This window comes from Chelon labrosus (assembly GCF_963514085.1).
Source record: "Chelon labrosus genome assembly, chromosome: 10".
NCBI lineage: Eukaryota > Metazoa > Chordata > Actinopteri > Mugiliformes > Mugilidae > Chelon > Chelon labrosus.
The window spans coordinates 23,101,416-23,129,162 of NC_140360.1; the positions used below are offsets into that span (position 1 = coordinate 23,101,416).

Genomic DNA, 27,747 nt, shown 5'->3' on the forward strand with positions numbered 1-27,747 from the left:
GGGTTAGGCACTTAGTTAAGATGTTTAGGGTTAGGATAAGGGGCTAGGGAATGCATTGTGTCAATGAATGTCCTCACTAAGATAGCTGTACAAAACAAACACAAATGTGTGTGTGGGGGGGGGGGGGGGGCACGCACTGTGTATGTGTGAACGTGTGCACTAGCTCAGCTATCTTTGTGAGGGCCAGTTTAAAATTTACATCATTAGATTGAGGGCATCTTTTTTGATGGTTTAGATTTGGTTTAAGGTTAGGTTTATGTTCAGGTTAAGAACCGTTGTGATGGTTAAAAACAGGGTAAGAGGCTAGGAATGCATGTAATGTCAATAAACATCTTCAAAAAGACAACCATTATATGTGTGTGTGACAACAGTGTAAGCAGAAGGGTCATTATATACAGTATAGTCCTGTCCATTCAAATTCTTGGAGCAAAACAGACTGAAAAACATTGTGATTATTATTTGTCATTATGTAGAAATGAAAAACAACAATATACTCTTCACAGAGTAAAACAAGGAACAAGCATAAATAACTCTTGGTGGTGATACACTTCTGCTATGAGTCTAGCACTAAAATAACCCAACCCAAACGTGAAGGGGAACGGAACAACTACGCTGTGGTTAATTAAGCACCTCTGTTGTGGATCACTACTGCGCTACGATGTGACTGATGCTTGTCAGTATGAAGCAGATACTTTTATAAAAAGACTGCTTATATTCATCAACACATGTACCATAATATTTTTAGCATTTAAGCACAATTGTTAACAGGCAGCCATTAAATCAGCAAGGGAGGACGAACTGGAGCTCAATATAAAGTTATATAAAGCTATGCATCAACATTATATTAACGACCTAAAAGGACAGAAACCATCCTTGAAAATTATTTGACATGTATTTTGGTGTTTTAGTTCGGCCTAAGACCCATCCACTAACATGGAGGGGGTGGAGCTTATGACCTATACTGCAGTCAGACACCAGGGGGAGCTCTACTTGCTTTGGCTTCACTTCAGAGGAGATGTTCTGTCATCCAGCTAGGATAGGCTCCAGCAGACCCCGCGACCCTTAATAGGAATAACTGGGTATAGAAGATGAATGAATGAATGAATGAATATTCTGTCATCCATCTTTATACAGTCCCAGAGTCAGTGGCTTAAAACTTAGTGTAGACCCATGACTGGATATATATTATTTACATTAGATTTAAGAAGGTGCACAAAGGCCTGGATCTGATTTGTAAGTACTCTTTTATATGTTACCTATCATTTGCATTCCCAGACAGATGCTAATGCATATAGAAATGCTCTTGGACCTACATCCACTCCTCTGCTCATTCGACCCATCAGTGTGAGTAAGTGCAGTTAAACCAATTGTGTCAACATTCTCCAACAGTATATCTATAAACAACAGACTGCACTACATGCTACCAACTAGCAGCTGACTTCCAGGTGCAGAGAAAACTCAGTGCTTTTATGTACATCTGCTTCTGCAAAGACAACATTTATCTGAGCCAAAAGACACTCATTAACTTACAGTTAAGCCTACAAAGTCGTATCGGTTGCAGTTATATCAGCTTGGATGGGGCCTGGACAGCCTACAGGGGACAGAGGCCTGGACAGCCTACAGTTCGCCTACAGAGAGAACCGTTCTACGGAGGACGCTGTTTTGTTAGCACTTCACACAGCCCTGACTCACTTGCAGCATCTTAACACCTATGTCAGGATGCTATTTGTGGACTTCAGTTCAGCCTTCAACACTGTTCTCCCAGACATGTTGGCCCTGAAGCTCCACAATCTGGGCAGCATCGCTCTGCTCCTGGATCAGGGATTTCCTCGCCAACAGACCCCAGGCGGTGAGGATAGGGGAGTCCACATCTCACTGACCCTCAACAGTTATACTAATCCTAGCATTCACGCTAACATGCTAACTCGCTAATGAGCATAAAAACTTCAACAAGCGTTATGGAAATGGGCCTGCATTAAAAACGCTGCCAAGTGAATTGCCTTCTGTTGTGATAAGCCTTCAGTCCGTTGCGTTGACCAACGTTATGGATAATACTCACTCTTTAGTCTTTAACAACTTCAGTAATGTCAAGAGGTGTCTACACCTCTTTTTCATTTCAGTTAATCTCTAACATCAATTTTGATCAGCAGATTTTACATCAGTTTCCAGAATTGTTTCCATTTGTTGCAATGTTCAGCAAAGTCTTCAACCTCTCATTCATCAGCTACCAGACTAGTGTTGAATGTTCTCTGAGCAAAAATTATTGCAGGTCCCCTTGGTGAGTGTACTGATGTTTTCCATAAATGCAAAGAGAATGATGACAAGAAATGACAGGTAGCTTTTGTTTGGAGGATGTCTTGTTTACAATAAATGTGCAGTCAGAGTTAAATACATGCAAACCAGCACCCACACACTATGTCCCTCTTTACACTGACACCTAAAACTTTATGATCTGTCTGATCCGCCCAGTGCTTGTGTGTCTTGCCTGATCAAAGGTTAGTTGAGTCTTTTCTAAAATAATAAAATGAAAATTATCAAAATGCGAGGACAAGTGGTGGTGTTCATTTTATTTCCATGAAAGCTACAAAAACATTTGTCACGGTGCAATAATGTCTTGAGTGACTGAAATAACTTGAGTCCACACAGGATGTGTCATAATGTTTTTTTATCGATCTATCAATAGTTCCAAAAGATAACAGTGACAGAGCCTTAGAGCTGTAGTTATCTTTCTGTTTAGTCATAACTTATCTGCCTATTGGTAAAAGCATTGCGACACATACAAAGATCAAAAATGTTAAAAGAAGAAATTTTTGATGTGCTAAACAATATAACAGCATTAATAACAACTTTCATCTACATGTGAGCTGGTGCCTAACACAGGTGGTAACAGAATTATTTTAATATATTCAGTAACATGTTGTGGTTTAGATTAACTTTAAAAATTAACTGACAAAGCTGGAATCTGACACAAAGAAACTGTTGAACGTCTGACGAGCTTGCTGGACTTGCTTTCTGAACTGAGCAACAACACCTTCATTTGAATGGAAATAAACTAGAGGGTTGAGAGCGCTGTTCAGAGATACAAGGCCACGGCTAATCTGATGAGCTATGTAGACTGCATTAAACCATTTACGGCATATGTTCTGTTTTAACAAATATCTTGACCAGAGGTTGAGGTTCTTGAATACATGAGAGGGGATGTAACAAACTGAGAATAGAAGAACCAAAATCAGCAACAACTTGATGCTTCTTTCTTTCTGCCCCTTGTAAGTTCTCTTCATTGTCCATAAAACTGCAGTCAAGTGTCCATAACAGCAAAGCATGATGAGGAGAGGGACACCAAACCCAGTTATTGTCCATCCAAGACTGTATTTCAGGTAATCCTCAACATAGTCTGAAGAGGTGGTGTCGTAACAACCCCCTGTATCATTTCTAGATCTTTTTGTGAAGAACAAGTCTGGAAAACTCTGAACACTCACCAAGAGCCAAACCAGGACAGAGATGGCCACAGAGTGAGCAACAGTTAATCTTCCCATCATTCTTACAGGATGGACGACGGCCAGGTATCGGTACACACTAATACAGGTGAGGAAGCCGATGCTGCCGTATAAATTGAGGTTGAAGCAGAATCTTGTTGCCTTGCAGAATGCATCTCCAAAGATCCAGTTGCCTTTCATAAAATAGTACGCCACCAGAAATGGAAGTGTGAGCAGATACAAAATGTCCACAATCCCAAGGTTGAGAACAAAAACATTGATGAGCTTTAATTTCCTCCAGTTGTGATGCAAAGACTTCAGGCCCCATACATTAGCTACCAGCCCAATGATGAATACAAAGATGTAAACTGCAGGAAGAAATCCATGCTCAAAGTCGAAACTGACAGGAGGACAAGTGGTGTTGTTCATTCTGTCTCTGTGAAAGCTACCAAACACTGTGTGTCACTGTGGTGCAATGATGTCTTATATGACTGATATAACTGATAAGAAAACTTCCTGGTGAATGAACATATTAGTTTTATTAGTTTGGGAGTAGCCGCTCCAGGTTTACACTTAGGTGCAGTGACAAAATGGAAACTTATGGTGGTGAATATTTAGAGTCTACACATGATGTGTCATTATTTTTATTTTTTTTAACAATTTATTAACAGGACAACATTCTCTATTAAGTTCCTGTCTTAAAACAAAGACAATACATTGCATTGGTTTCACCCTTCACATGTTTCATGATCACTATCATTTCAAAGCGAAACCAAAAGCAATTTACCTGGATTTCGAGTTTATTGTCAACATTTACAGCGGGCAGGAATAGCAATATGGAAATGAAAATGCGTGTATGTGTGGGGTGGGGTGGGGGGTGTAATGCTTCCTGTTTATTTTGAATACTCTGTTTGTTTTGAATACTGTGTGTTCGAATACTGTGAATTTCTGTGTGGAGTTACAAACTCGAACCTTCCTGCTGTGAGGCATCAGCGCTAACCACCCCGCCACTGTGCCGCCCCTTTTACAAAACATTTCACATTAAAATCTTAACTCTTAATTAACTTCATCTTCATTTTGTGGCACAGGCATACTGCGGGAGTTTGACACAAACCGATGATTGAACGTCTCACGAAATTGCTGGAGCAGCCGTTGGAGCTGAACCTGAAAATCAGATAAGTGGAGGTAAACCACAGGGTTCAGAGCACTGTTCAGACATACAAGTCCACGACTTATTTGATGAGAACCAAAGACTCCAATTTCCCATTTAGGACATATCCCTCTTTTTGATGAAACTCTTGACCAGAGTGTCAGGTTCTTGAATACATGATAGGGGATGTAACAAACAGAGAAAAGGAGAACCACGATGAACAAAAAATTCAACTTTCTTTGTTTCAGTCCCTTGTTAATTGTGTTTGAGCAGCAGAGAACAACAATCACTTGTCCATAGCAGCCCAGGGTGATGAGGAGCGGGATGCAAAATCCAGTGAGTGTCCATCCAAGACTGTATTCCAGGTAATCCTCAACATGTTCATCAGAGGTGGTGTGAAAGCATTTTGTAGTATCGTTTCCATAGTATTTGGGGAAGAACATGCAGGAAGACTCTGAACACTCACCAGGAACCAAACCATGACTGAGACAGCCACAGAGTGAGTGACAGTGATTCTTCCCATCACTCTCATCGGATGAACAATAGCCAGGTACCTGTACACACTTATACAGGTGAGGAAGTAGATGCTGCCGTATAAATTGAGATTGAAGCAGAATCTTGTTATCTTACAGAACGCATCTCCAAAGATCCATGTACTTTTCATCAAGTAGTACGCTGCCAAAAATGGAAGTGTAGGCAGGAACAAAATGTTGGCAAGTCCAAGGTTCAGAACAAACACGTTAATGTTCCTCTTCTTCCATTCGTGCCGCAAGGACTTCAATCCAAATCCATTAGCTACCAGGCCAATGAAGAAAACCAAGATGTAAACAGCAGGCAGTAGTGTGTGTTCATAGGGTCCCTTATCAAAAGGACAAGATGTCGTATTATTCATCGTGCCTTGTGAGTAGTACCAACGTCAATACAAACACTCCTCTCCGTATCAGAACTGGCTTATGACTATCAAGTAACCACAACCTACTTTTCAAAGACAACTTCCTGCTTGGGGCAAGATTATGTAAGAGTGCTCCATATGAGGTTTCTTTTTCTCCACAACCACTGCTTGTCTTTATACAGTTTTAATAGTACAATAGAAAACAATAACACTGAAAAAAAAAAGACAGAGAAAAAGAAGAGAGACAAAAAAACCCTCAGTGGTCAACATATTTTTAAAACTGCATGAAAAACATGGTGAAAAACTGACTGCCCGCAATAGTTTAAAATGCAGCACCTGGCGTGAAAATGCTTTGCTACACAAACCACAGCAATATAATAAAATTCACAAATTAGGGTTAGTGAGCAGACAGTTTATTCAAATTAAAACCTTCATAGCTTTGTGACTGACACAAATGAGAGGGCCCTCTCACCACCCCCTCTGATGTTAGTTCTGTATATAACACAGGTCACAAGGTCAGTAGTGCATATTGAATTTTGATGTGAAATCTGCTGATCAAACCAAATTAACACCAATAACACCAATTCATTTGAATTCATGGGTTCATAAACTATGACGTCTCTAATATGACAAAAATGAATTCAAATCCAAATTGGCATGTCAGTGATGTCTGGTGGTAGCTGTGGTATTGCCATTCACACCAAATAAAATCCTGGAGGCTGATTCAGCATTATGCAATAGTATTATGGGATTTAGATGTTAAAAATACTGAACATTAATTTTCATTTATGATTTCTACAGAAAAAAAAATAATTGAAAAAAGCAAGATAAGACGCAGTGCAAAACTGGTGAAGGTGGTGAAGCAAAATCAACACCTTCAGATCTTCAGTGATCAGAGATTATGCATTGAACTGGGATTCCACTCACCCAGCCACTGTAGATGATCCTTCTCACTCCACAGAAATTTCTTAACAGTAAATAGCAAGACATCAAGAGTGTAATTTTGTCATTTACTGTATTAGTTGTGACTGAGCTTTAAAACTATGTGTTTTTCCACAAATCATTTAACAGTAAAAGATAATAATAATAATTGAGACGCACAAGGCCACAACATATTTGATGAGCAACAGAGACTCCACCTTTGAAGTCACGGTCTGGTTTGATAAGAACTTCTTTTAGCTTGAACTCCTTCAGATCCACAGAGGCCCCTCCCCTCAACCCATAGGACCCAAAGCCCCCCATTAACAACATTCTGTTGCCAGACACCACAGGACACCCTCAGAAGGCCATATCTGCCAACACTGAGCTATGAAAAATAGGAGGATTTTCTGGGGTAGTGGTTGGATTGCTCCACCTGCAACATCCCTGCCATGTTGTAAACAAAACAGCTTTTAATGAGACTTAAATCCATAGCTACAATGAAATGTGCTACAACGTACGTCCTGAAATGACTACAGTCTTTTTGGAGCCAAATATGCGTTATTTTAATCACAGTAAAATACAATATACAATTATACATACAATAATAACAAAAACATTGCTGTCAAAAATTTCAGTTTTTAAACCACACACATACTAAATGTAAATGTAAAACGTCGATTATTAATTGTAACTGAAGAAAACCAAACATATTTTGTTTGTGAATTAATAAAATTCAAAATAGCAATTTCCAGTCCGTAGAGCACTTACCCCCTTAATAATGGGGTCAAAATAAAGACACACTTTTGCTGAAGTCATTACAGAAAACAAAAGGCATGTTGCTCTTCGCGACCAGCATTGCCATCACGTCCCTCAGCAAGAACGACCCAATGCTTGGTGTTCTTTCTGTGCCTTCACTGCTGTATATGTACAGTTGTGACCGGAGGCACAAAGGAGACCTACACAATATTAGGAAGGTGGTCATAATGTTATGCCTGATCAGTGTATAAATACCATCTTACGTTCTGTAATAACATGAAATTAAACCAGTTCCGAGGCCAGAATCTAAATTTTTATTTGTGTCTTGACTTTATCAAAAACAATCACTCAAAATAAAAACTACTGTGTGAGCATCAAACACGAATATAACAAAGTGGCAGACTGGATTTAAATGAGTGTGCACCAATCAGCTACAACATTTAAAACCACCTGCCTAATATTGTTTTGCTCCTGCAAAAAAAAATTGGAAATTGTTGAGGCATGGACATGAACAGCTTTTTCGAGTATGAGTACTAAATTCTAATCAGGTCTCATCTGGGTCCAAGTGGACGTTTGTGCTGGAGGTGATTAAACTACTTCCTGGCAGTTCATGTCTGTTGCGTGCTGCGAAGCATAAATACATGTAGCCTCTGTATTCAAAGCTTGATGTATCTTATTCCTCTGTAATCTAAAAAATATTTTAAAAACAATCAACTAGCCATAATGCTGGCTCAACGTTTCTAAATTACCATTAACATAGTAAAATGAGCTAATTCCACATACAGTGTCCTTTAACTGTAAAATGGTATCTAGGTGTGACATCGGTGAATTTCCATGTTTTAACACCATGCTTCATTAAAACCTGTGCTACTGAATCCTGGGGTCTTGCAGAATATTTTCAGTCAGTATATTCAGTCACTGAAGCAAGAAGAAGTTCCTGTTTTAAATACACAAAGTATGTGCCTTGCATTGGGCTTCCTCATGGTCACATTACAGTATTTGATATTCCTGTTTCAAAAGTAACACATCAATAGCTGGTTTATCTGAATTTCCTGTTTATTTTGAACAGCTTCATGGCAAGCATACTTAGCACACCTTACACAAAAAGAAAGAAGATGCAATAATTAAGAGAAAGAAAAACAATGTAATTTATGGGTGTGATGGACACACTCATGTACAAAAATCAGTCTGACCTTTTATAAATCAGTTCACATTAAAATCTTAACTGTTATTCAACTATATCTGTACTTTGTGACACAGGTACACTACCAGAGTTTGACCCAAACCGATGATTAAACCGCTCACGAAATTGCTGGTATTTGATATTCCTGTTTCAAAAGTAACACATCAATAGCTGTTTTATCTGAATTTCCTGTTTATTTTGAACAGCTTCATAGCAAGCATACTTATGGGGCGTTCTATTTGTCCACCGAACTCGGTTTGTGAGTTGGTTTCCTGAGTTACGAACCGGAAGTTGCAAATAGAACGCCCCCGAGGTCGTATATACAGGTCGTCAACTCGTCGAGGCTCAGAGGACACCGAGTTCAGTTAGTTCAATTACTATGACAACAATGCCGAGTCTTGAGCAGAAAGCAGAGCAGTAGCCTATCGTTAACGTTAATCAAAACGGAATATTCAGATATCAATATATTTTGAACAGCTTCATGGCAAGCATACTTAGCACACCTTACACAAAAAGAAAGAAGATGCAATAATTAAGAGATTGAAAAACAATGTAATTTATGGGTGTGATGGACACACCCATGTACAAGAATCAGTCTGACCTTTTATAAATCAATTCACATTAAAATCTTAACTCTTATTCAACTTCATCTGTACTTTGTGACACAGGTACACTACCAGAGTTTGACATAATCCGATGATTAAACCTCTCACGAAATTGCTGGAGCAGCTGTTGGACCTGAGCATGAACACTGAATATGTGGAGGTAAACCAGAGGGTTCAGAGCACTGTTCAGACATACAAGTCCACGACTTATTTGATGAGAACCAAAGACTCCAATGTCCCATTTATGATCTATCCCTCGTTTTGATGAAACTCTTGACCAGAGCGTCAGGTTCTTGAATACGTGATAGGGGATGTAACAAACAGAGAAGAGAAGAACCAAGATGACCAAAAACTTCAAGCTTCTTTGTTTCAGTACCTTGTCAGTTGTGTTTGTGCGGCAGAGAACAACAATCACATGTCCATAGCAGCCCAGGGTGATGAGGAGCGGGATACAAAATCCAGTGATTGTCCATCCAAGACTGTATTTCAGGTAATCCTCAACATGTTCTCTAGAGGTGGTGTGAAAGCATTTTGTAGCATTGTTTCTGTAGTTTTTGGGGAAGAACATGTCAGGAAGACACTGAACACTCACCAGGAACCAAACCATGACTGAGACAGCCACAGAGTGAGTGACAGTGATTCTTCCCTTCACTCTCATCGGATGAACAATAGCCAGGTACCTGTACACACTTATACAAGTGAGGAAGTTGATGCTGCCGTATAAATTGAGATTGAAGCAGAATCTTGTTATCTTACAGAACGCATCTCCAAAGATCCACGTACTTTCCATCAAGTAGTACGCTGCCAAAAATGGAAGTGTAGGCAGGAACAAAATGTTGGCAAGTCCAAGGTTCAGAACAAACACGTTAATCTTCCCCACCTTCTTCCATTTATGCAGCAAGAACTTCAATCCAAATCCATTAGCTACCAGCCCAATGAAGAAAACCAAGATGTAAACAGCAGGCAGTAATGTGTTTTCATAGAATTTCCTTTCAAGATTACGAGATGTCTTATTATTCATCGTGCCTTCTGAAAAGAAGTCAGTCGCACTAGTCAGTTGCTCTGGTTTACACACAGACGACTTCCTTTGTCTGGCCCACCTCTGCTCACTCATGTGCATATGTGAGATATCCACGTACAACGCTGTGTGCATGTGCAAATGAGGTTTAGAGAATCGCTTGCTTGTGGCTTGCTCATAGGTTTAACATTTCAAGAATGTTATATATTTCTGTTTAAAAAAAATCTTAAGTCTATATTAGAAAATTGTACAGCTGTCTTCCTGAGGACCAGTTTGAGTTTTAAACCATTGGAGAGAGAACATTTGTGCAAAATGAGGGCATTTTAGTCGGTCCTCATTTCTTTACAATGCTGTTTGAGGGTTAACAGTTGATTTTAGGGTAAAGTTTACAATTAGGTTATGGTTAGGTTTGGGGACAAAGAAGTAACCTTACTCCTAAAGAGAAAGTTACTTATGTGCAGGCACAGGTTGTATCTTCTATAAGTTAGAGCAGGGTTGTTGAATTAGCTCCTTTTTGTCTTAAAAGAAAAAAAGGGGGGGTTAAAGTTAAAAGAATTTGGATAATATTGGGCAGAATGATAAAAACAAATCCCAAATTATATTCGATATAGGGACCCTCGGGTTAGGATAAGGGTTAGGGTTAGGCACTTAGTTAAGATGTTTAGGGTTAGGATAAGGGGCTAGGGAATGCATTATGTCAATGAATGTCCTCACTAAGATAGCTGTACAAAACAAACACAAATGTGTGTGTGTGTGTGATAGTTAGGTTATGGTCAGGTTTGGGGACAAAGAAGTAACCTTACTCCTAAAGAGAAAGTTACTTATGTGCAGGCACAGGTTGCATCTTCTATAAGTTAGAGCAGGGTTGTTGAATTAGCTCCTTTCGTCTGTGTGTGTGTGTGTGTGGGTGCACGCACTGTGTATGTGTGAACGTGTGCACTAGCTCAGCTATCTTTGTGAGGGCCAGTTTAAATTTTACATCATTAGATTGAGGGCATCTTTTTTGATGGTTTAGATTTGGTTAAGAACCGTTGTGATGGTTAAAAATAGGGTAAGCGGCTAGGAATGCATGTAATGTCAATAAACATCCTTAAAAAGACAACCATTATATGTGTGTGTGACAACAGTGTAAGCAGAAGGGTCATTATATACAGTATAGTCCTGTCCATTCAAATTCTTGGAGCAAAACAGACTAAAAAACATTGTGATTATTATTTGTCATTATGTAGAAATGAAAAACAACAAATATACTCTTCATAGAGTAAAACAAGGAACAAGCATAAATAACTCTTGGTGGTGATACACTTCCGCTATGAGTCAAGCGCTAAAATAACCCACCCCAAACGTGAAGGGGAACGGAACAACTACGCTGTGGTTAATTAAGCACCTCTGTTGTGGATCACTACTGCGCTATGATGTGACTGATGCTTGTCAGTATGAAGCAGATACTTTTATAAAAAGACTGCTTATATTCATCAACACATGTACCATAATATTTTTAGCATTTAAGCACAATTGTTAACAGGCAGCCATTAAATCAGAAAGGGAGGACAAACTGGAGCTTAATATAAAGTTAAATAAAGCTATGCATCAACATTATATTAACTACCTAAAAGGACAGAAACCATCCTTGAAAAATTATTTGACATGTATTTTGGTGTTTTAGTTCGGCCTAAGACCCACCCCCTACATGGAGGGGGTGGAGCTTATGACCTATACTGCAGCCAGACACCAGGGGGAGCTCTACTTGCTTTGGCTTCACTTCAGAGGAGATGTTCTGTCATCTATCTTTATACAGTCCCAAGGTCAGAGGCTTAAAACTTAGTGTAGACCCATGACTGAGTATATATTATTTACATTAGATTTAAGAAGGTGCACAAAGGCCTGGATCTGATTTGTAAGTATTCTTTTATATGTTACCTATCATTTGCATTCCCAGACAGATGCTAATGCATATAGAAATGCTCTTGGACCTGCATCCACTCCTCTGCTCATTCGACCCATCAGTGTGAATAAGTGCAGTTAAACCAACTGTGTCAACATTCTCCAACAGTATATCTATAAACAACAGACTGCACTACATGCTACCAACTACCAGCTGACTTCCAGGTGCAGAGAAAACTCAGTGCTTTTATGTACATCTGCTTCTGCAAAGACAACACTTATCTGAGCCAAAAGACACTCATTAACTTAAAGTTAAGCCCCACAAAGTTGTATCGGTTGCAGTTATATCAGCTTGGATGGGGCCTGGACAGCCTACAGGGGACAGAGGCCTGGACAGCCTACAGTTCGCCTACAGAGAGAACCGTTCTACGGAGGATGCTGTCTCGTTAGCACTTCACACAGCCCTGACTCACTTGCAGCATCTTAACACCTATGTCAGGATGCTATTTGTGGACTTCAGTTCAGCCTTCAACACTGTTCTCCCAGACATGTTGGCCCTGAAGCTCCACAATCTGGGCAGTATCGCTCTGCTCCTGGATCAGGGATTTCCTCACCAACAGACCCCAGGCGGTGAGGATAGGGGAGTCCACATCTGCCTCACTGACCCTCAACACAGGCACGCCACAAGGTTGTGTGCTCAGGCCTGCCCTCTTCACCCTTTTCACTCACGACTGCTCTGCCACCCACCCCACAAATATGGTTGTGAAGTTTGCGGACGGCACCACCGTGGTGGGTCTCATATCCAACAATGATGAGAGGAGAGGTCCAGAATCTAACACAGTGGTGCTCCAGGAATAATCTTATCCTGAACATTAGCAAGACCGAGGAGGTCATAGTGGACTACAAGAGGGCCAGAAAGACTGAATACGCTCGTCTTTGCTTACATGGGGAGGTGGTGGAGCGTGTGGTCAGTATAAAGTATACAGTATAGAGTATACATATCCTCTGACCTCTCCTGGACTGTGAACACTTCACACCTGGTGAAGAAGACTCAACAACGGCTCTTCTTTTTCAGGAAGTTGAAGCGGAGTGGACTCTCTTCACAGCTGCTCACAAACTTCTACAGAGTCACCATTGAAAGTATCCTGTATCTCAGTGTGACAGTATGGTACGGCAGGTTCACAGCGCAGGACAGGAAGGACTTAACCCGGGTGGTGAGGACAGCACAGGGGAATGTGGGCTGTCGCCTACCAGATCTGGAGTCCAGAAGACCCACCCGGGCCATGGAGTGTTTGTACCTCTTCCGTCACGGAAAAGGTACAGAACCCCCCCACCCCCCCCCCACCCATCTCTCCATCAGTTTGGGGGTCCTTGGCCTGGAAAACGTTGAAGACCCCTGGTCTAATACTGTAAGTACAAATGTCTGATTCTTTGGTCATTTGAATCACCAAATGATTACGTACTGTCTCCTAGAGTTGCTTTAGCTCAGCTGACACCACTAAAACTCAGGCTGCTACCACACCAGAGTTATGCTAATCCTAGCATTCACGCTAACATGCTAACTCGCTAATGAGCATAAAAACTTTAACAAGCGTTATGGAAATGGGCCTGCATTAAAAACACAGCCAAGTGAATTACCTTCTGTTGTGATAAGTCTTCAGTCCTTTGCGTTGACCAAAGTTACAGATAATATTCACTCTTTAGTCTTTAACAACTTCAGTAATGTCAAGAGGTGTCTACGGCTAGCCTGACCATTAACTAGCCATAAACTGCCATTAGCTGACCCCCTGCCATAATGAATGAGCTGTAAAACCAGTACCATTATAGACACAATATAAACGTTGTTTGACCTTAAAGAATAAGTATAAAAGAAAAATAATCTCAATCTTTGAAGACTGGATACATTAAAGAAAAAGCAATCACATATTATAGATAATGAAAAATGACACCCCTGGCTTCGCTTTGTGGCCATATAGAACTTTTTTTTTCTTTTTTTTTTCAGTTAAAATCAGAAACGAGTGTGAGCAGGTACAAATAGGCTTACAAGTCTAAGGATGAGAAACAAAAGCACTGATGAGTTTTAGTTTCTTCCTCTACACAATACTAAGATGGAAAAAGAAAATGTCATGTAAAGAAAACAAAACAAAGAACAAAAAATAATAAAATCACAATAAAAAAAATCTTGCTTCATATATACATATGATTCACCACGCATCCATCACACAATGTGACAGACCTTAAAATTATAGTATAATGTCTGATGCTAGTTGAGACCAAAACATTTTTTTCAGTTAAATAATGAAATGAGTTGTTGCTCACGGTACATTTAAGGTGTGAAATATCGTAATACCTCATCACACATATCACACCATGTTCTGCGGTATAGTGGGAGCGTATCTCCACTAAGCTTTCAGTGTCTTCAGTTTAACACATTATCGAAACAGAAATGTTTTTATGTTGACTGTGTCAAATCTAAGTTAACCTTGAAATCTTAACAAACTTGTTAAGTGAAAGATAAAATACAAAGTCTGCAAAACAAAGAACAAGACTTCCAAGCAAGCAATTGTAAGAGAGTACAGAACAACTCATTGTATGTATACATGAGTTCTAACAAAATGCAGGTTTTGCAGCAGGAATCTTTTCCACTGCTGACATACAGTACAGTCACATACTGAAATTGTCAGGCACCACGAAAATAAAACCAATCTTAAGTTAAAGGAGTTGGAAGTAATGTCACTACAGTGTGGTGTTTCAGCCTCCTGTGCTGCCTGCGTTGTGCTTTTGATGCAAATCCTTTGTAGTCAGTATACATATGTAACTTCCTGTTACAACAGGGAACAACAACACAATCAGATTTTTCTAAAGCATTTTTTTTCTAACATTAGCTTTTTTGATCATGTTGACAGCAATACAACAACTGGCATCAGAAAATGTGCCTCAGATGATGCAATACAACTGTTAAATTTCATTCACGCTTTTCAAATTTATACCAGAGGTGCTTGACTAGAGGCGAAGGACAGCTGCGCGGCAGCTTGGCGAGCTCGCTGGAAGAGTTGTCTGAGCTGAGTAGAAATATCCTCATTTACATGGAGGTAAACTAGAGGATTGAGAGCACTGTTCAGACACACAAGTCCACGACTTATCTGATGAGAAATGTACACTTTGTTAGACCATTCAGAGCATATACGCTGTTTGGACAGAATTCTTGACCAGAGGTTGAGATTCTTCAGTACATGGTAGGGGATGTAACAAACAGAGAAGAGAAGAACCAAGATGAACAATAACTTCAAGCTTCTTTGCTTCAGTACCTCGTCAATGGTATTTGAGCGGCAGAGAACAAAAATCACATGTCCATAGCAGCCCAGGGTGATCAGGAACGGGATGCAAAATCCAGTGATTGTCCTTCCAAGACTGTATCTCAGGTATTCCTCAACAAGATCTGTAGAGGTGGTTTCATAACATTTCGAAGTGTTGTTCTTGTATGTTGTTTTGTTGAAGAACATATCAGGAAGACTCTGAAAACTCACCAACAGCCAAACGATGACTGAGATAGCCACAGAGTGAGTGACAGTGATTCTTCCCTTTGTCCTCATTGGATGGACGATGGACAGGTATCTGTAGACACTTATACAAGTGAGGAAGCCGATGCTGCCGTATAAATTCATATTGAAGAAGAATCTTGTTACCTTGCAGAATGCATGTCCAAAGATCCAGTTACTTTCCATAAAGTGGTACACCATCAGAAACGGGAGTGTGAGCAGATACAAAATGTCTGCAAGTCCAAGGTTGAGAACAAAAATATTGACATTTCCCAGTTTATTCCAGTTGTGCTGCAAAGACTTCAGTCCCCATCCATTGGCTCCCAGCCCGACGATGAATACTAAGATGTAGACAGGAGGAAGGAATTCACCTCCAAACTCAAAGCTGATAGTTTGACAAGACGTATTCATTGTATTAAGGACAGCAGTCGGTACTACTCCTCTCGATGAATGCCCTCGTGTTGTTCTTCACATGTATATAGAGGAAAAGAGCCACATGGTTCAGAAACTTCCTGTTTAAAGTCACAAACCCATGAAACTTGCACCTGCAAGTATTCAGGAAATTATCACTAACTGTTTTTCGAATGATCAAAAGTGAAAGTTAGTCCATTTAAAGACACAGAAAGTAAATTGAGTTTAGTCTCAGTTTCACAGGGTATTGCTCCAATAACACCCCAGACTTGAAAGTGTAAACATATGTTATGTCTGGCTATGTTGTTTTAAGGTAAAAACATGTTTTTTTATATCAGAGACACATTCTGTTAGTAAATGAACCTGCATCTGAAGAGGCACTAGAGTCCTTGATAGGAGTTTAATATCTGACAGTGGTAGTGCTTCGCTATAGTATGGTTTACCACATCCTGTGCACATATTTTTCTGACATTTTATGTTACCTGTAATATCAACAAGCCCTTTTGTTGGTGTTCTCAACTAGTGTACTAGTGTAAAGTATTTTATATCAGTTATAAGACATTTTGTTTAACTATGTTTGGACTGGACACACCTGTTTTTCCATAAACAGGTACCTAACAAACCTGGATGGAAAACTAAATGTTGCTCCGGTTAATTTGTTCTTTTTAATCCATATTGTAATTCTAAATCATGTAATAAAATGAGTAAAGATATGCTGTAACTTACACTTCAGACTTGTCTTCCATTTGTCCACTTCCCAAGCCAGACCAATAATAATAATTAGTTAGTTAGTTTATGTTCTGATGATGCTGGTGAAAATCTCTGCAACAACACTAGATGTCAGGTCCCTTGGTTTGACTTAAAATCTTCTGATGCACAGTGAACACTTAAATGCAGAACTATAAAGAGGACATATATAAAAAGCCAGTCTTAGTAATACAAGTCATTCATTTTCCATCTGGCAGACCACGGGGACTTGAAAGTGTTCTGGGGTGTGGTACATAAATAATCTGAAAGGACAACTCAGAAACACAAGGAGTGAAAATGTAGGCCAAAATATTAAAACACTTTTCAGTACACCCAAGAGACATCTGTAAAGAAATATTTACAATGAAACACAAAGTGAGGAAGTAAGTGCAAAGTCATCTGACTACAAACAGAACTGTACAAGGGTCAAAGCTGCATTGCTCACATCAGAGAAAAATATCTGTCAACACAAAGGTTGGAGTCATTCTGTGGAACATATTTACATCAACAAATACTTTCAATTTCATTTAAACTTGTCCTTGGCCAAGGTCAACTGTCCTCGATTCATAGCTATTGGTTCAGGCAGAAAGGTGTTGCTTAAATTGAATTCTCAAGACCAAGCCTAAAGTTAAAAGGTCCACATGACTGGTTCAGGTTTTTCAAAATGAGGTACATGGCAATATTTAGCCTGAACTTCAGCCCGGAGGTAAGGGAATAGTCACTGTTTTTTTTACTGCATTAAAAAAAATAAAAAAAATACATGATCAGATATCTCTGTATTTAAAGACTTGTCCCGTCAGAGCTCTGGAAAAAAAATTATAATAATAATCTGTAGGAAACCAAATCAGTGCACATAATTTTTCACAATAATTTTTAAACACGCTTTTTTCAACTCGTTTTCAACTTTAACTTTGTGGTCTAAGCACTTGAGTCTTGAGTATTTAGTTTTCTCTGTCTTTTCTACCTTCATGTCTCGTTTTTTCCTGTAAAGTACTTTTCTGTGCATAACGTGATATACACTCTAAATGACTTCTGTTTTTATGCTCCATTCGTCAAATAATTTCAATACTTGGATAAAATCAATAACCAGCATAATGTTTTCCAAGGTGCAGACGTATATGTTTGAAAAGTGCAGACAATGTTGGTCCATGTTTGAAGATCAGCTTTCATCAAACTCAGTCACTGTTCCTAAAACAATCTTTTCTCTTTCAGGGTCCATTCTTTGTTTATGTTGATCCACGTGGGGATACTTAAAGTTTCTGTCCAGCCCTTAAATCACTCTCTGAAGTCTCACTAATCTCAGTGAGTCGGTGCTTCATCAGGCCAATCAGGGCCTGTATCCCCACAGAGCAGGGTTAGTGTACGGTGCATGGGGGCAGTTGTTATGACACACACATGAGTGGATCGCCATCACAGCTCGCTGCAGCAGTCGGCCGCTTGGGCAGTGGAAGGTCACCTCAGCGGTGGTGGTATGGTACGGTGTGCAGCACCGTGAGTCGGTGCACTGCCCGCAGTAGCGGAGCTCGTAAGCTTGAGTGCTGTAGCAGCCCTGGTGGACAAGCCGGATGGGCCCTGGTGACGTGTAGCTGGCTTTGCAATATCCCGGCTGTCCCCACTGGGAAAACACACAGAGAAAACACACACACACGCGTCTTAATAATAATAAAAATGTTGATGGCAATCAAGAGATCTAGTCTGTTTTTTGACCTGCATGCCAATGTTTTACATGCCAATGTTTTTAGTGTCAGAGTTTTTAAAAGTGTTGCTTTCTGTGATTTGTGGAGAAGTAGTTGTGGGGGAAACCAAGTGTTGTGCATGTCAGTCTGTTAATAGCAAAAGCACCACACTTTATTGTAGGTATAAATATGACTGTAAATATGAAGTGTTAGTGCTTGCCATTTATAGTGGTTTCATTTTAGACTTCACTGTACAGCAACTTTGTTTCTGAGAAATGACTACTGGTAACTGAGTAACAAAAGTTAATTCTGTTTCTGTGTGGTCAAGGGTCACGTAATGTCACCTTCGCTTTGTGGTATCTAACTAGGTACATGGTCATCAGATGGAAAAATTCAGCTTCTCTTAACTGTACTGTATTTACTGTCTAAGCTTGTTATGTAAAACTTTTATAGTTCAGTTGTTACTTTGCGGCTGTGACAGGAGCTCACCGTGTGTTTTCTGAGGGCAGGCTGAACAGCTTGGCAAGGCCGCACTTTACAAAGTCGAGTTTCCATTTGCAGCTTACAAGCGGGATTCTGGTTTGAAACCCGTGTGGAGACTCCAGCCCCGCAGCTCTGGGAACAGGCGCTCCACTGGGTGCTTTGCTCTACACATTTGGAGGCAGGTAATACCGGTTTATTTAGAGGGTGATCCCTCGGCAGAGATGGCCACAACTTGTGATGTCTCATGGCTGGAAGACAGAACAATGACAAGCGTAAGGAGAAGTTTCAGACAGAATCCATGGTTATTGTTCCATCCAGCATGCATCATGTAAATCCAACTTTTTAACAAGTGTTGCTTTGATATTAAAAACTTTGAGGCTACATGAAACTACAGCTAATACAATGTTAGCAAGTTTAGCATAGCGTAAAGATTACAGTATATGGTCTCAGTGAGTTATACTGTATACTATATTACTGTGACACAGAATAAAATTTTACAGTATGATTTTGGTGTGGTGTTATAGGCATTGTTGCTCATTCTTTGATATATCAATGGATTTATGGATGCTTATTTGCAATAAACATTGGTGATGGTGATTTCTATGTATCGAAACATATTTTTAGAAAAACTAAATATAAAAGCATGTGAATGTTTCCTGTTTAGTTAATTTGACTGAGATTGGATGTCAGACAGTCAAGTGTTAAGTGTTTTAAAGGGCTTTAATTGCTCCCATGTGTGTGCCACAGCCACTGCTGGAGTTGATATGGGGGCACAGCATGTGCCTTTCCATTGGTTTTAAAAAGAAACCCATGTATAAGGTTTGTCCTTTAGTGTGTTATTTGCATAGCTTTTATTGCTTCCCAAAACACCTTATGTCCAAATTTTTTGCATTTTACTTATTTATTTCATCATGTAACACATTCACATAATACGGACCCTTGCAGTTAGTTTGGCTAGCTCTATGTGGTTGACCAAAAACAACAGTGTGGACCAGCTAACCAATCAGAGCAGAGTGGGCTTTTCAGGAGGGGGCTTGTAAAAATACAGGAGCTAAAACTTGTTTCAGACACATGGTGAAGAAAAAGCATGTATTTTTCAATCATTGCCTCATATAAAACTATTATGGTAGACTCACAAACCCTACCCTTAATGACAATAGGAGCATACAGACGGCAGGAGGTAATGTTTCCCTACTTTATATTTCAGAATCTCTGCTCCAAACAAATAAATCCAGTGGTCACTGAAGTCACTCACCTCTGTTACTCACTTTCAACTTTAACTTTGAACCTGTCTCAGTTAATCTTTTAAGCACCCCAAAAATCCCAAACCTAATCCATGGCTCTGGATTTTTTGGGAAAATTGGATACTAATCCAAAGTAAATGCCCTTCCCAAAACTAACATGAAGAAGTCATATCAATTAGTAGCGTGTTTTGTATTCAGGAACAAAATGTTCTTTGCTGTTCCCATAACGTAGTTTCACTCAGACAGTGTTTGGAATTCCAGATGTTTTCAGACTGGCTTCACTTCCCTAACACCCGCCTCATGCTCATACACACTTCCCTTTTAATGGAGTAATGTAATCTCTACATGGCTGCAGATATTTAATTGTCACGGTGGTTGCTGTTATGAAACTAGGAAACATGAGGACTGAGGGGGAAAAAAAACATGTTTGACCAAAAAAAAAAAAATTGTGGCTCATATTAGAGCTTTGGGAGTTCTCCTTTGGCCAGACACACCCAGGTTTAGTGCAAACATGGTCCAGTAAAAACTTCCAGACATGACCACCAGTGACAAAGCTCATAAAAACGAATGATGTTACGTATGGATGAATCATCAATAAGAAAGAACTGAACCTGAGAAATGTAGTCATTTGCAGATATGTCTGGCGCTGGCACCCAGACACTGGAAAATATTTCGTAAATATCAGGCTCTGATGTCAAGATTTTAGGAAACACATTTGGGAAGCACATTTATTTGCTTTTTTTGGAGAGAGTTTCAAGTAAGTTTGCTCTGATTGCTCTGATAAAAGGGCTAGGTTAATTTCTTGGAAGGTTAGTTGTTGAAAGGTGAGAATGGTGAGAAAAACCGGGTTGTGCAGTGGCAGCGTGGAGGGGGGTGACTCCAGGACGCTGGAATTCACTGTTAAGCCTTCTCGAGGTGTCGTCAGCCTAACTTAACGAAACATTGGTGAAGGGAGTTGCCCAATTGAAAACGCCAATGACATGCTTCCACACTGCCGTAGACTAAGCCAGGTATCTGATATCTTCTTGTTGGTTGCTAGCCTGCTGGTCGTTTTATTTTTTTATTTTTTTTTTCCAGTTTGACAGGGCCTCTAAATGTGTTTTACCTTGGCAAACATCTAATCATGTGTATTAGCGAGTGATACAATCAAGAAGCAGATTATCTTGGTTTAGCATGGCAACACGGCCCTCTGGACACAGCTACATGTTGACATTTCTCCCTATAGCTCCATGTCTAACTCAAAAAGTAAAGTGTCAGACTTTTCCTTGAAAGTCTATCGCCACTGTTGCTCTTTTAAAAATGAAATATAGATATATGAAAGCTGGATTGATGTTGCACTCATGCATACAAGCATCTATCCACCTGTGATGTTTACCTGTTATGGCATCCTTAATGACTGTGTTATCAAGGTTTTCACACACCCATTCCCTGCAGCACTTCCCTGGTAGCTTGACGAATTGTGGGTTGGGACAGTTCGGAGTGGAAAGATGCGCGTTCAAGGGACAAGCTGGCACACAGGTCACCCCTCCACCTCTGCAGTGACAGTAAGAGTCACAGGAGGGCTGAAAGGACTGTCCCTCGTGGTAAGTAATGCCGTTGACTTCACAGCCCAGATACTCCCGACCTGCAAGACACACAGCACAGAAGCCGTCATTGCTCGACCACTCCTGCACCTTGGACTGATGTGGGAAACTTAATCAGGAAGTGAAGTGATTAAGTTAGCAGAGGGGAATGACAGAGAGAGGTGAGAACACAGGAGCTGCTGTCCCTGCCAATGGTTATGTAGCTTCAATGGAAAGCAGGCCTCTCTACTGACAAACTGAGGAGTCTGTTTCTCAATCCACGAGTGTTGTCCCTGCAATTTATCATGCTCGGAGGGCAGTCATTAGAGGAAATGTGTCAACAGCAGCCCTGGAAATAAAAGTTGAAACACTTTGGAGTTCAGGCAGATCCGTGCCGCCCAGCGGGCCGTCTCGCTCGGCTGAGCAGACTCTAAACATTAACTGTCTGTGTGTCCCTCTCATGCAAGCTGGCGGAGACTTGATCACCCCCTCCCTGTGTTTCCTCCACTCTGTCCTACCCATTTAGACAGGGGCCAAGCTGTTTACTCATTAGAAGAGGCACTCACTGACACACTCCCCAGGGTATCCAGGGAAGCTGGCACTGTAGTCGCACTGGAGTCCTCTCTGGCTGTCACAGGGAAACATCTCAGTGCAGGGCTCGCCTCGCTGCCGGGCGCACACCTGGCAACACCGGCAGCCATCCAGCAACAGAGGGACTCCTTTCAGACACTGAGGGGGAGGATCAGGGCAAACGCAAGGTCTGTCACACAGCTGACACAGCACCTGAAGGGCGAAACACACAGGAACAAGTTAGAAGATAGTGATCAGCATAACAACTATCGTCACATCCTGCCTTTAAAGACAGGATAAAGAAATACTGCGTTAAACTGAGACGCTGCATCAGTGTCCAACACAGTCAAGCCAAACCACTGTTTCCAATTACATTTGTGTCATGGAGCCAAATCGTAGGCGAGGTCTGGACAAGCCCAGCCTCGCTTTACCAAAAGAATCTCGTCAATGCTTTTAAACAAAGATAGTGGAAAGAAGTACAGTGGACAGATTTTTTTTTTCCCCACGCCGTTCCCAGCGAGGTAATGCATAACTGTATGAACATACGCTGCTGGGACATGACACATTACTTCCTGGCTATTAAGCCAATAATATTGTAATATTGTACATAATTGTAATACTGTAAGTAATTTCTCTTTAGAATAGAATAGAATGTCTTTATTGTCATTGTACAGGTACAACGAAATTCATCTCATCTGATCATAAATTGATTATCTTGAGGTTTTGGGCAAAAAAAAGCAATTTGATGAATAGTAAATTGTGGTAATCAGCTTCCTTATTTATGTCAGAAATCTAATTTGCATGTAGTCAGGCAGGTTTTTTCTCCTCCACTACACATGAATGAATATTTAATGCAATCACTATAATTTGCGAATGAATGAACACCCTCTGCCTCTATCATTTCCTTCTTCTTGAGCAGTATTTTTTTGATCATTGTATAGCAATGAAGTGAAAATAAATCGCAAGAAATCAATGTCATTGTTTGCAATTGCACATCTACAATAAAGTTTCTGACACACAGACTAGCCATGGTAAATAAGTTGGAGTAGGCCTCACCTGTTTAGCCACACACAGCAGCACAGCCAGAGCAATCACACAGTTGCACAGCGGTCGGTCCATGGGGGCTTGTGTGGCGGATGGAGCTCAGTCTGTCTCTCTAACCTGTGTGACGGTGTGGTGCGACCCGGGCAGCTGTTTGCTAACTGCTCATTTTTGCGCCTGCTGACATTTATAAAGTCTGGACTCTGATGTCACGGACTGACTACCGTGTAAACAGCCACTGGACCAGCATCAGAAATGTTTCACATTCCTCCTCCCTGCTGCCCATTTCCACTACCAAACACACACACACACACATACCTCCACCCCCAAATCTTTTTCCCCCTCTTTTTTCCTCTCCTCCTCCCTCTGTTTCCAGTCTTGTGGCGTTCTGAGTTTGCACAGCTTAACATGAGCTAAGGGGAGAAAAAATACATTAACCAAGTTGTCTACAAGTCAAATAATCCTCAGGGCTTTTTGCGGTAGCAATTCTGATTTAAGTAGATGAGATTTTAGGGAGCTGATGTTTTCACAAGGTGATGGTCAGTCAGATATAGTAGCTCATCTTTTAAAAATACGGATATAGAGCAGATATTTCCATGATTCAAAACCGCAAATACCCCAAAGTGTTTGAGTCAGACTTTAAAGTGATTTAATCCTCCTCTTTCCTCTGGTTACCATGGTGCTCAGGGCAGCTATCTGAAGTTGGCATGAACGTGAATCTTTGTCATCGCTTCCATTATGAGAGAATCTTTGAATAAGAACTTGGAAGCAAATCGTCCAGAAGGAGACATCCTCTGTTGACATAAAATGCCTGAGCTGCTTCATTATTAAATAGTTACAGTGAAAGCTGTGGAGTGAGGAACAAGAGCCAAACCAAAGCTACTGCCATTCATCCTGTAGGGGGCAATTACATGGCAGTCCAAGAGTTAGTGAGGCATTCAAATCAGTTTTATTTGTATAGCACCAACAACAATGAAAACGTTTTTTTTGGAAGCTTTACAGAATCCAGAGCCTGAAACCCACTGAATGAGATCTAATGTGACTGTGGCAAGAAAAACAGAAAGAAACCTTTACCAGAACCCAGCTCATCTGCTTGAGGCCAGCTGGTTGGAGGGTGAAGGGAGGTGGGACAGAGCTAGCAATCAAAATATTAATCATTGAACAACTTAGATAATGTAGATTGTTCTTATGCATGCAAAACAAAGAAAAAACAAAGGGAAATGAAGTTGTTTGAGTTTTGTTGAAGACATTTATCTGTTCATCCAAGTGGCTTCTTAAGTTCAAGTAACCTCAAGCAAGTTCAGTTGCTTTTGTTTTAGCTTTTTTTTCTCGATGTGCCATGACCTGGATGACTGAGAACCTTCTCAGGCACTATACAAAGCTTCAGAAGCAGATTACATGTGACAGTTGGGTAGGAATTGACAGCTGTATGCAATGAACACTGGGCAGGTTGGTCATTCCAGCTTCACACATCACAATCAAGCAGCTCCATATACTCGGTTACTCATAACTTGGTTGAGTCACTGCACCATAAACTGGGGCTATAGTCGCCACTGCAGTGGCACAAGTTCCAGTCCCACCCCTTTGTCTCACCTAATTGTTTTTTCGCTCATTACCAGTTACTCTAAAAATAAAAAACATAAAGTCAGGGGATTACCAAAGTCATTTAAATTAGTCATCAGGGGACCATGACTATTTACACAGAATTTGTTGTGGAGAGACTTCAGTCTGAACCAAAGCTGTCATGCAACCAAATGAACAAACCAACATTAACGTAATTTAGAGCCGATTTTCAAGTGTTACTCAAACCTATAGCACCAATATACACAGACTAAATATTACAGTGGCCACATCACGCCTGACTCGCAACAACATAGCTAAAACATTTCGGTCAGTCACTGACACAGAAAGTAAGCCATTCACGGTAAAAAGAATTCAGTTAAAACACTAGATTCCTGAACTTCAACATCAGCCCTTTCTCACAGATCTGTGTGTGCGGTAAAGACACCCAGGGATGAGATATAAATAGAAGGAGACAGACTGAAAGATAGAGAAGAGGAAAGTATGTGGGTGTCCCAGGCCAGCAGGTGGGCCCCAGGTGGCCAGTCAGCATGGATGTACTGCAAATTGAGCTTTCGATGAAAACTATGTTTTCCTGGAAGCTAGCACGTGTTTTCTTTGCTCTTCAAGAATGACACAAGCTAGAAGGATTGCATTATAATAGGTAATAGCTCCAGTACTACACTCAGTAGTGTGGAATTGTTGATTCCAAAGATGTCAGACCAAAGGCATCTCTTGGTGCTGAAGGAAACATATGAATAAATTCTACTGTTAAAGAATTATCAGTAATTTATAAAGATATTTGCACACGGATGCAGGAAAACACATAAACACAAATAAGAGCTTCCTAAGAACATATGGACAACTGCAGCTTTAAAGATAAATATATGGAATGTATAATACTTATAAGTATATACAAGTATAACTAAGAAAAACTATAATAAATAAAAGTATAAAATTGTAGATCACAAGTACAATGTTGGTTAATTAAGCTGAAAACATGGGTACCAAACAATTACACGGTTGATCCAGCTTCAGTACTCTTGATTTATGAGCACACATGCCATGAAAAGGGTGTAGGGAAATATCAGTACCAGTCATAGTACAATCATTTTTGCCAGCGACAGCGAACTTGTTTTTCCAGAATACGCAAGTTCCCAGACAGTAAAGTATGATTCTGACTAACAGTGCATACCGTTAGTCAGAATGATACTTCTACAATGAACCCCATTCAGTTTGGGTGAATATTGTTTTGGTATGTGATGGTATGTAGGAAAAGTCCTGTGGCTTCCCTGTTGATTCACAAATACAAAAGCTGACCGGCAAAGTAATGAAAATATTATTCATCCAGTGAATGTTACGAAAGAATTCATTGATCTACGCGCTGAAAGCAAAGATAACCACTTTTCCAAATCTGTCACTGAGGAGCAGAAATGTCTAACACATGTTCAGACAGAGTTGTCCAAAATACCTCAGGGTGGAGGGAGCAAAAAAATACAACTCAGGCTCATATGCTGGGGTGACTTTCTGCTAAAGTTATGCAGTTCTTGAATAATATTTACAGATGTGAAGCCCTGTAGTTATGTTTCATCAATATCTACGTTGCAAAGATTACTTTCCAAGTGAAAGAGTAACAGGTGCTGTGTAAGGACATTATGTCCTACCAATTTTATTTTTTTGTATATTTCGCGTTTGCTGGAGAGTTGGTGGTCAATTTTCACCACTTTTCTCCAAACAAATATTGGAACAACATGACGGACCAAAGGCACTGGTCCCCAGATCATGTATCCCCACTGTCTCTGACATCTCTCTTTTCTATGAGGTCATTTGTTTTTAGTGCCATATGTTTCCACAGGATAGTTTGGAAACCTTCTGTGTAAAGGATTTATGCTTCTTCACATCATAGAGAAACACAGGACTCAGTTCAGTCAGGAGAGACTTCCTTCTGATGCAACAACTGAATTTAACAATGCTGTCAATAAAAGCAATGAAATTCTGACATCATCATATTTGAGAGGTGGAGTTCACCCACTGAATTTCTAAAGAGCAGGTCTGAAGCATAGATTTGAAGCTCTAAGTGGGCAGGCATGCTGATCGCCATCTTGGCTATACTTAACTCCGCTCCCTCTTATCCAAAAAGGGTTTAAAAAAAGGCAACTGGGCTTGTAGAGTTTTTTGAGAAGACATATCCGAGTAGTTTGTTCATTTCTAAGGGTTCTGGTGTTTAACAGAAACAAGTCAAGCAAGTTTCTGATGGATTATGCCCAAAGAGTTTCCTATTTAAACCTTAACTTCCCACCAGTCCCTTAGAACTGAAGAAGGTAAACGCTTTTTGGATATACCATGACCTGGATGACTGAGAACCTTCACAGACATATTCGGGGCAGGCCGAGTGAAACATAGTTGCTGAAACACGCCATCCAAAGTCAAGGCTACCATGCTATCTCAGTGGTCCTTTTGCTCCATTTTACAACATTTTCTGTCAGTTGGTTAAAATTCAACTGTTGATTGATCTGGATCAAGTCCACCATCAAGGGAAATATTAGTGGAAATCTTTTTGAACATGTTAATATTGTCATTGAGACACAGATGGTAAGTTCTAACTGTTTCATTGAAGGTAATGTAGTGAAGAACCAGGTTGGGGGTTGGTGCGGGTCAATGTCAAGAAGCTGGTATGGGTAAAAAAAAAAAAAAACACAAATCCAAAACATTGGCCGGAAAGCTATGTCCCGAATGACAACCTGGCAGAGGGAAGTGGAAATGTATACTAAGAAGGAATAATGTTGGAAGTGGAAACGACGGACAAGCAGGTGGTTGTCAGGTGTTTGAAAAAAACACAAAGGTCTTGGGGTTTATTGTACAGCACATGGGAGTGACTGGATGTCAGATGACAGCAGGCTCAGTAATAATAGAAAGGGTATAATACTTATTACCTTAATGCACTAATGCTTCAGATTAATTTGATAATGGCATTCATTCATTCATTTTAACATAAAACACTCCTGTCTGGTCATGGTACAGTAAGTTAG

The 27,747-nt window shown here is 40.3% G+C and overlaps 4 protein-coding genes and 1 pseudogene across 5 annotated transcripts; all 5 read right to left on the minus strand.

Annotated features, from left to right (window-relative positions):
• Positions 1–2,910: 2,910 nt before the first annotated feature.
• On the minus strand, positions 2,911–3,905 carry LOC311494932 (P2Y purinoceptor 1-like; the record flags this gene model as incomplete). The annotated part of the gene is made up of 1 exon (XM_084554212.1): positions 2,911–3,905. One exon carries the CDS (start codon positions 3,903–3,905, stop codon positions 2,943–2,945), a length of 963 nt encoding a protein of 320 aa, XP_084410338.1. The 3' UTR covers positions 2,911–2,942.
• LOC311494931 (P2Y purinoceptor 1-like) lies at positions 3,901–5,701 on the minus strand (annotated as a pseudogene). The gene has a single exon. The product of its transcript is annotated as a P2Y purinoceptor 1-like (transcript).
• A 1,355-nt stretch (positions 5,702–7,056) lies between these two features.
• LOC311493752 (P2Y purinoceptor 1-like) lies at positions 7,057–10,163 on the minus strand. Its single transcript, XM_084552531.1, has one exon. The coding sequence runs from the start codon at positions 10,134–10,136 to the stop codon at positions 9,015–9,017; it is 1,122 nt and encodes a 373-aa protein (XP_084408657.1). The 5' UTR covers positions 10,137–10,163; the 3' UTR covers positions 7,057–9,014.
• A 3,813-nt stretch (positions 10,164–13,976) lies between these two features.
• Positions 13,977–15,856, minus strand: LOC311493753 (P2Y purinoceptor 1-like). Its single transcript, XM_084552532.1, has one exon. It carries the CDS (start codon positions 15,833–15,835, stop codon positions 14,870–14,872), a length of 966 nt encoding a protein of 321 aa, XP_084408658.1. The 5' UTR covers positions 15,836–15,856; the 3' UTR covers positions 13,977–14,869.
• Positions 15,857–17,700: 1,844 nt separating this feature from the next.
• On the minus strand, positions 17,701–23,236 carry ccn5 (cellular communication network factor 5; the record flags this gene model as incomplete). The annotated part of the gene is made up of 5 exons (XM_084554011.1): positions 17,701–18,197; positions 18,748–18,989; positions 21,361–21,609; positions 22,114–22,330; positions 23,174–23,236. The coding sequence occupies 5 exons, from the start codon at positions 23,234–23,236 to the stop codon at positions 17,910–17,912; spliced, it is 1,059 nt and encodes a 352-aa protein (XP_084410137.1). The 3' UTR covers positions 17,701–17,909.
• Positions 23,237–27,747: the final 4,511 nt, after the last annotated feature.